The sequence below is a fragment of the Camellia sinensis genome, chromosome 6 (assembly GCF_055761805.1).
Source record: "Camellia sinensis isolate YWXY chromosome 6, ASM5576180v1, whole genome shotgun sequence".
Taxonomy (NCBI): domain Eukaryota; kingdom Viridiplantae; phylum Streptophyta; class Magnoliopsida; order Ericales; family Theaceae; genus Camellia; species Camellia sinensis.
Genome location: NC_138966.1, coordinates 198,452,297 through 198,460,622, shown reverse-complemented (window position 1 = coordinate 198,460,622; position 8,326 = coordinate 198,452,297). Strand labels below are relative to the sequence as shown.

The 8,326-nt window shown below is 35.0% G+C and overlaps 1 protein-coding gene across 1 annotated transcript; it reads left to right on the top strand.

Moving 5' to 3' along the window:
• Positions 1 to 307: 307 nt before the first annotated feature.
• On the top strand, positions 308 to 7,978 carry MFP2 (multifunctional protein 2). Its single transcript, XM_028236781.2, has 18 exons — positions 308 to 638; positions 2,308 to 2,379; positions 2,463 to 2,528; positions 2,612 to 2,668; positions 2,778 to 2,845; positions 2,927 to 3,008; positions 3,402 to 3,457; positions 3,553 to 3,855; positions 3,942 to 4,028; positions 4,810 to 4,984; positions 5,103 to 5,224; positions 5,318 to 5,481; positions 5,561 to 5,815; positions 6,099 to 6,220; positions 6,303 to 6,424; positions 6,709 to 6,857; positions 6,934 to 7,072; positions 7,777 to 7,978. The coding sequence occupies exons 1-18, from the start codon at positions 536 to 538 to the stop codon at positions 7,810 to 7,812; spliced, it is 2,178 nt and encodes a 725-aa protein (XP_028092582.2). The 5' UTR covers positions 308 to 535; the 3' UTR covers positions 7,813 to 7,978.
• The last annotated feature ends 348 nt before the right edge of the window (positions 7,979 to 8,326 follow it).

The following is an 8,326-nucleotide window of genomic DNA, read 5'->3' as shown; positions in this document are numbered from 1 at the left end:
AAAGAACAAAATAAAAAAAGCTTGAATTTTTTATTTTGTTTTCAAAATAGAATTTTAAAAAGAGTGTTTAGTTAGGAGTTTTGAATTTTTTTTTGATTGAAATCATAATTTTAAAATTAAATCAAATGCTAGCTAAATTTTTTTAGTAATTATTAAATGCATTAATTATTTTAAATTTAAAATAAATATATAAATAAGCAATTAATAAAAAAAATTTCCAAATCCCACATAAATATCCATACGCTCTTTAACTGCGCGTAGAGTGAACACACTCCTATATAATTAACACGCAAACACCGTTATCTCTAACTTCAAGTAACCTTTGCAAAACGTCACCACCGTCACTGCGTACACAGAGTCCTTCACGCCACCGCCTTCAATAAATACCAAACAAACCCAGCCAACCTACACCTCTCTCTCTCTCTCCATCCATTACAATTTCATACCCAGCGAGCAAGCAAGCACACAGATCAGTGATATTTCTAGAGAGAGAAAAAGATTTTTGATTTCTAGAGAGAGAAAGGAGTGAAGAAGAATGGGGAGTAACCCTAAGGGAAGAACGGTGATGGAGGTCGGAGCTGATGGAGTCGCCGTCATCACCATCATCAACCCTCCCGTCAATTCCCTCTCCCTTGATGGTACTCTCTCTCTCTCTCTCTATATATATATATATGTCACTCACTTACTAGATCCGATCATCCCACTTTTCACTCCCTTCAAGTTTGCTTCATGGGGTACCTGAATTTTTGCTCGATGCGTACTCAAATCTATATCAATTTTAGATTTGGGTAAAAATCACTCAAATACCTCTCCACTCAAACTTGTATCAAATTGAGTTGTGCCTAAATTTTTACTCAAATCAAGGAAGACTCAAATGTTTTGAGAATAAAATGTTTACTCAAAAATTCCCAGTCCATTTTGTAGCTTTCAAATTTACAACTCCGCCAGGTGTAATCGGTAATATTGGTTTTATTATTTTGAACACCGACCGTTCTATCATCAAATCGCACCGAACCCATTGAAACGGTTTAATTCGGTGCAGGTTAATTGGTCTTGGAACTTTTAAACTTGAGCCACACTTTTTAGTATAGGCACTAATGTATGTAAAACATTGAATTAATTATTTTTCCATCCCTTCAAACATATACAATACAATCTATTTTAATAAATACTTTTCAATTCCTAAATTAACAAAAATATAAATAAAAAAAGTTATAAAATATTAAGGCTTTATGAATAATGAGTTAGAGTTAAATGATTATATATAATAAGAGTTTATAAATTTAGGTTATAGAGATGATAAAGTTAATTGATTAAGGTTAATAATTTGTTATATTTATTAATATCATTATATTATTAGATTATATATATATATTATAAATACAATACATGTTGAAGTGGTCGGTTTTGGTTTAGTTTGGTGCACAACTTGCTTGAACCGATACCGAACAAAAAATTGAAAAAAATCAATTAAAAAATTGCACAGATTGATTCTTGCTAAAAAAAGACTATATAACTAGTTCGGTCCGGTTCAGTCGGTTTGATCAGATTTTTTGATTTTTCTTACATCTCTAGTTTTAAAAATGATTTTGTTCATTAGAGCTTCAAATCAAAATAAAGTTTTTGGGTAGGGGCTGAAGATGGCCTTAAGATAAATTTGTTTTGCACACTGAAGTCAGTTTTGCCCTAAAGCTTGACTTTTTTTGGTAGGTTTTTGGCTTTTTAAGAAAAGGGGTGCAAACAAAATCGAGAGAATGAGTTGATTTTTTGTATTGGATTTTTGGCTATTTTAACCGATTGCCAAACATACCCTAAGTCTATTTTATTTGTAAAATTGCTGTAATTTGACTTGTATCTGAAAAAATTGTTGGGACCTATTACTGTGCTATGGATTCATTGCATTGTTTGCAGAAGTGACTATTTAATTCATAAAAGGTAATAATTTGAATTTGAAAGGAAGAGTAGAGTAGGTTAACTAAAGATTTACTTGATTGTTTGGCACCTTGGAAGTAATCTATATGCTTTCAGCAGCCAAAATCAAGAAGCGATTAGTCTCAAATGCAAAAGAATTACTTTTGATATGCTAAATAAATGGTTTAAATTAGAAAAAATGTATCTGGGAACTCAAGGAATCCTAGGAATGCTGCAAATTACTAGCAATCTAGTGTGAGAAGTGATTGATTTCTCTAGGTTTTTGGAGATGTATGATTTTTTCAATAAATAGATGTTGGATATGGTTGATTTCTATTTATTCTGAACTAGTGGTATAACTCCACTCTCTCTACTCTTCCCTTTTCATTTTTTCAGTATTACAGAGCCTGAAAGATAGTTTTGATCAAGCCTTACGAAGAGATGATGTGAAGGCAATTGTTGTTACTGGTAAATGTGTAGAGATCATGGCTTATTATTTTGTTAAGAATTGGAGATGGCTACGAAGCTAATAATTTATGTTATTGGAGCAGGTGCAAAGGGCAAATTTTCTGGTGGTTTTGATATAACTGCTTTTGGTGGATTCCAAGGGGGAAAGAGTGTGTATTGTTTAATCATTTATGTGTTTGATATTCTTGTGCCATCACTTCTTTGCTAAAATTCAAGTTGTATTTGTCCACAGTTCCAGCACCAAAACCCGGTTTTATATCAGTAGAGATTCTTACTGACACTGTCGAAGGTATATTGTTGGGTTGTTTCATCCTCCTCTCTTTCTCTCTCTCCCTCAAGGTTTTTTTATGGTCATAAAAGTTTGTGTTACTTATTTTCACGGTTTCTCTCTCTCTCAGCTGCAAGAAAACCTTCGGTTGCTGCTATTGATGGCCTCGCCTTGGGTGGAGGATTAGAGGTTGCAATGGTATGTACTGCTTCATGTTTTGGATAAGACCTGTTCTCTTAAATTCATGTAAAAATGATATTTGTATGTTTTCTCTGTCAGGCTTGCCATGCACGAATATCTACTTCGAGTGCTCAACTAGGCTTGCCTGAACTTCAGCTTGGGATAATTCCAGGATTTGGAGGTATAGTTTTTTGTTTAAATGCAATCATGATAGCTTCCAATAATATGCTTCTTTTTGAAAAGAATAAGTCGTTGGAATGGATGCTAGTTCAGTGGAACCGTATTAAATTCGGATTCAGTTTTATGAATTCAGAACTACCACTTCAACATGTAGAAAATTTTAAGGTTCATAGTTGTGCGAAATTTTTTGTTTCTGCATAACATGGAAATGGGACATGTAACATGAATTTAAATAGAACTTTTTAAGTTACTGTAATTGCCTTGTGGTGATGCATTTTGTTGCATCACCTTGTTATATGTCAGCATTGTTGCTGTGCTGTTTATAACATCAAGTGTGACTGAAACCTGCTTTTTCTTCATCTGGATGTTCATTCATGCTCCTAAATTGTCTTAGGTACACAGCGGCTTCCACGCCTTGTTGGCCTATCTAAGGCCCTTGAAATGATGTTGGTATGCTGTGACTTGCTTTGCACTTTCTTACTTTTATAAAAGAATTATTCTGCAGTAACTGTAATCTTCATATAGTATTTTCTGATCTCTAATAGATGTCAAAGCCAGTTAAAGGGGAGGAAGCCCTCAGTTTGGGTCTAGTGGATGCCATTGTCTCACCTGATGAGTTAGTAAACACTGCTCGTCAGTGGGCCCTAGATATTTTGGAGCGCAAGAGACCATGGGTTGCCAGCCTGAACAGGACCGATAAGATAGAGCCTCTTGGTGAGGCAAGAGAAATACTCAAGTTTGCTAGAGCTCAGGCCCGAAAACAAGCTCCCAACCTCGAGCATCCAATAGTTTGCATTGATGTTGTTGAAGAGGGTATAGTTTCTGGTCCTCGTGCTGGGCTTTGGAAGGTTCTGAACTGTCCCCAACTCCCTTTCGCCTCCTTCAAATTACTGCTCGCATGTAATAATATGACTCTTATGTGTGATATTGGCAGGAAGCTGAAGCTTTCCAGGGACTTCTGCAGTCAGATACTTGCAAGAGCTTGGTCCACGTCTTCTTTGCTCAACGTGGAACCACAAAGGTATGATGAAGTCAAGACTCTTATAATTGTTGCCATTTCGTTCATTGCTGAAGTTAGCTTGTGCAATATGTATACTAACTTCCTAGTCCTCACGTTGAAGTGACGCTTGAAAATTTAGTTTCTATTACCCTTCTGTCACCAAAATCAATTTGTAGATGCATGGTGAAATTTGAAGAAGTTTGCTATTTCGATACCAAAACATCAACTTAGTTTTATGTGGATTGCTAAGTTTGGGAAAGTAGAAAATTGTGGTTATTTGAATTTATAATATTTTAATATGATGCAAACAACTATTATTTTCATGTTCATGCTGGTGCTGCTTGAGTTGGGTGTATCAGGCGCAAGTAGGAAAACAGGTGCTGCTGCTCAATGAACCATTAATGGAGTTATAGTTGGCAATCAATAGTATTGAAACAATTTTGTAATTTGGTCATTCAAACTCAAATCATGACTTCCAACTTGATTATGAGTTTGCTGAACAGATTGGTGATCATGGAATACATTTTTTTGGAAGCTTTTAAGAAGTGTACATAAGCACAAAGCTCATAATATTGTTCCCAATAATTTGCGCTATTGACAAAAGTAATTATTGCTTGTTGGTTTGGCCTTGCATTTTAGTAAAAAGCTAATATGGAATTTGGATCGTCAATTTACTACCCTGATATCTCCCACAGATAGGAAGAGCCATTAAGCTATAGTCTTTATTGAGGATTACCTGAGGTGGCAGTGCAAAGATTTTCTCTTAGAATTTACTACACCTTTTACTTGGAATTATGAACAGGTTCCTGGGATAACTGATCGGGGTCTGGTACCAAGACGAATAAATAAGGTTGCTATTCTCGGTGGAGGATTGATGGGCTCTGGAATAGCAACAGCTTTGATTCTTAGTAATTATCCGGTGATCCTGAAAGAAGTGAATGATAAGTTCCTACAGGCTGGTATAGGTCGAGTCAGAGGTGAGGCCAGAGTTTTTGTGTTTTAGATTTAGATTACATATTTTGCATTGGTTCTTCTAACTCAGATTCATTTATTTATATGCTTTCCCAAATTCTAATTAATTTTTCTTTTATTCAGCCAATTTGCAAAGCCGCGTCAAGAAAGGGAAAATGACTGAAGAGAAGTTTGAAAAAACCCTCTCTCTTCTCAAGGGTGTCCTTGACTATGAAAGCTTTAGAGATGTAGACATGGTCATAGAGGTAGTGCAGAATTATGTTAATCCAATTTGTCATTTTTTGGTTTCTACATTGATGAAAATCTTGAGAGTTTCTTTTTCTTGATGTTTCAATCAGGCTGTTATTGAAAATATCTCGTTAAAGCAACAAATTTTTGCTGATCTTGAAAAGTATTGCCCTCCGCACTGCATACTTGCAAGTAACACTTCCACAATTGACTTGAACTTGATTGGGGAGAAGACAAAGTCCCATGATCGGATTATTGGGGCCCATTTCTTCAGGTAATATCTGGTGTGACATCATGATAGTTTTTTCTTGTATTGTCCTTAATTAAACCGTTGGTTTTTGCTTGTGGTGCAGTCCAGCTCATGTCATGCCACTTTTGGAAATTGTGCGTACAGAGAAGACATCTCCACAAGCAATTGTTGATTTACTGGATGTTGGGAAAAAGATAAAGAAAACCCCGGTTGTAGTTGGAAACTGCACTGGATTTGCCGTTAACAGGATGTTCTTCCCTTACACACAAGCTGCCATTTTGCTTGTCGAACGTGGTGTAGATCTCTATCAGATTGATAGGGCAGTCACCAAATTTGGAATGCCGATGGGTCCATTCAGGTACATGAATGTTAATATATTGTTTCGATAATGTTACGGTGACCAAATTTGGATGCTAAATTTTGGAGACCATTTGATATGTCACCACCAATGCATTGGTTTAATGGACCCCACCTTTAATGTCTTATACCACACATCAAATGATATCTAAAATTTGGTATGCATATTTGGTCACCATAGCATTATTGATATTGTTTTATGGTACCTTGATCTCATAGTTACTTCTTAATATAGTCTAATATGTTGCATTGAACTGGCTTTGTTATTTTGCTTTTATATGCAGATTGTGTGATCTGGTTGGCTTTGGTGTTGCAATCGCAACTGGTATGCAGTTTGTTGAAAATTTTCCAGAGAGAACCTACAAATCAATGCTAATCATGCTCCTGCAGGAAGAGAAGAGAGCAGGTAATATGTCCTGTACTTGGTTTTTCAGGTTGCTTTTTAAATCATGAAACAATATCTTAAACTCCTACGTCACTTGCTTCAGGTGAAAGTTCTCGCAAAGGGTTCTATATTTACAATGACAAACGCAAGGCACGCCCAGATCCTGAAATAAAGAAATTTATTCAGAAGGCAAGGGAGATTTCTGGTGTGAATGTAGACCCTAAGGTGTGTCTCTCTCTCTCTCTCTGGTTTATTACTAGTTGAATACTTTGGGTTGGGATTGGTGTTTCACCTGCATTGCCTAGGGGTGGGCTTGGGGCTGTGCAGTGGGATCTTATACTGTAGATGGTGGACAATACAAATTTACAACACATTAATATGTTGATTATTGAACAACAAGAAGTGTTAAATTTACTCTCTGATTTTAAGAGTTTTTCCTTACGAGATTATATGTCTCTATATTTTGTGAGATCTTTCTCTGATTTTGGTGGGCTTGAACTTTGATACAGCTGATGAAGTTATCTGACAAAGACATTGTGGAGATGATATTCTTCCCCGTGGTGAATGAGGCCTGCCGAGTCTTTGCTGAAGGTATTGCAGTCAAAGCAGCAGACATTGACATTGCTGCTGTCATGGGCATGGGGTTCCCACCTTACAGGTTTGTGGTTTCATCTGATTGAAGTGCATTTCCTACAAACCTCAAATAACTGTTGTTAGCGGTTTTGTTTGATCAGGGGAGGGATCATGTTCTGGGCAGACTCTCTTGGATCAAAATACGTTTGTTCGAGATTGGAAGAATGGTCAAACATGTATGGAGGATTCTTCAAGCCTTGTGCGTTCTTGACTGAAAGAGCTGCCAAGGGGGCTCCTCTGGTAAGATTTTTGAAGTTATTGTGTATCTAATAATTAGACCAATGAACCAATTGTCAATAGGTGATGCATCTTTAGTATCTGTTACCAAGATCATTCATGACCATGGTTGGATCCACTATTTATTCGGTGTTCCACTAGGAACTGCTGCTATAGTTATCCTCATGAGTAAGGAACTAAATTTCATTTCATTTCTATTGAAACAACTGAAATATGTCCATTTCCTAGGAAACCAAAATGAAAAATAAGTGAAATACTGAAATTCCAATGTTTACACCAGTATTACAAGAAATTACAAGAAACATTGGAATTACAAGAAATGACAACTTAATGTGTTGGAAACATTGTGTCCTGTATTTTTTGACTTGTAAGCGTCTCCATGTCGTATTGCATGCCTATGTCCATGCTTCTGGACTAAGGTTTGGTTCACTAAAATGAAGTGGAATGGAATGATCATTCCATCAAAAATCTCATTTGTATGTTTGGTTTGATTAAAAAGATGATGAAAAATATATTGTAAATAGAATTATCGTTTATCATTGTAAGAAAATGATCATTGCAAGAAAATGATCATTGCATAGAAGAGCCAAAAAAATGATTATTCCATCCCATCTCATTCTAGTGAACTAAATAGAACATTAGTTTACTGATTGCTTTTTTTTGGCTGACATTCTTTCACTAACAAAATTTAGACCTGTTTGTTGCAGAGTTCTCCTGTGAAGCAAGCAAAATCTCGCCTATAAAACAATTTTCTGGTTGCGTCGTCGCCAAATTTAGTTGTTCTTGTCTCTCTCTTGCTTGCTTTTCTTTCCCTTTATTGATGCTGGAGAAATAATGTATGAGATGTATTTGGAACGGGAACATGATTGACACTTGAGAACTTGAAAGCAAATAATGTGCTTGGCTTAAGTTTTCTGGATTAAATTTTTTAAAAATTGATTTTTTTAGTTTTTGTGTTTTTTTATTTTTAGTGAATATTTTTTAAATTTTAAATATTTTTTTTTATTTTTTTAGATGCATCTTATTTAGATGTATCTAAAAAGTAAAAAATTTGTGAAAAAATATTTTAAAAATTTAATAAATACATAAAAATATAAAAAATGTACTAAATTCTTGTAATTTTTTTGTATTTTTGGTATTTAGTGAATTTTTAAAAGATTTTTTTTATAATTTCTTTATTTTTTAGGTGTATTTATGTTAGATGTGTCTACAAAAGTAAAAAAATTGCTTAAAGTATTAAAAAAATTCAGTAAAAAT

Coding starts and splice junctions, on each gene's coding strand:
- MFP2 (XM_028236781.2), top strand. CDS start 536: ATGGGGAGTAACCCTAAGGGAAGAACGGTGATGGAGGTCGGAGCTGAT. Junction 2,846..2,926: donor GAGGATTAGAGGTTGCAATG/GTATGTACTGCT, acceptor TTTCTCTGTCAG/GCTTGCCATGCACGAATATC. Junction 5,482..5,560: donor ATTGGGGCCCATTTCTTCAG/GTAATATCTGGT, acceptor CTTGTGGTGCAG/TCCAGCTCATGTCATGCCAC.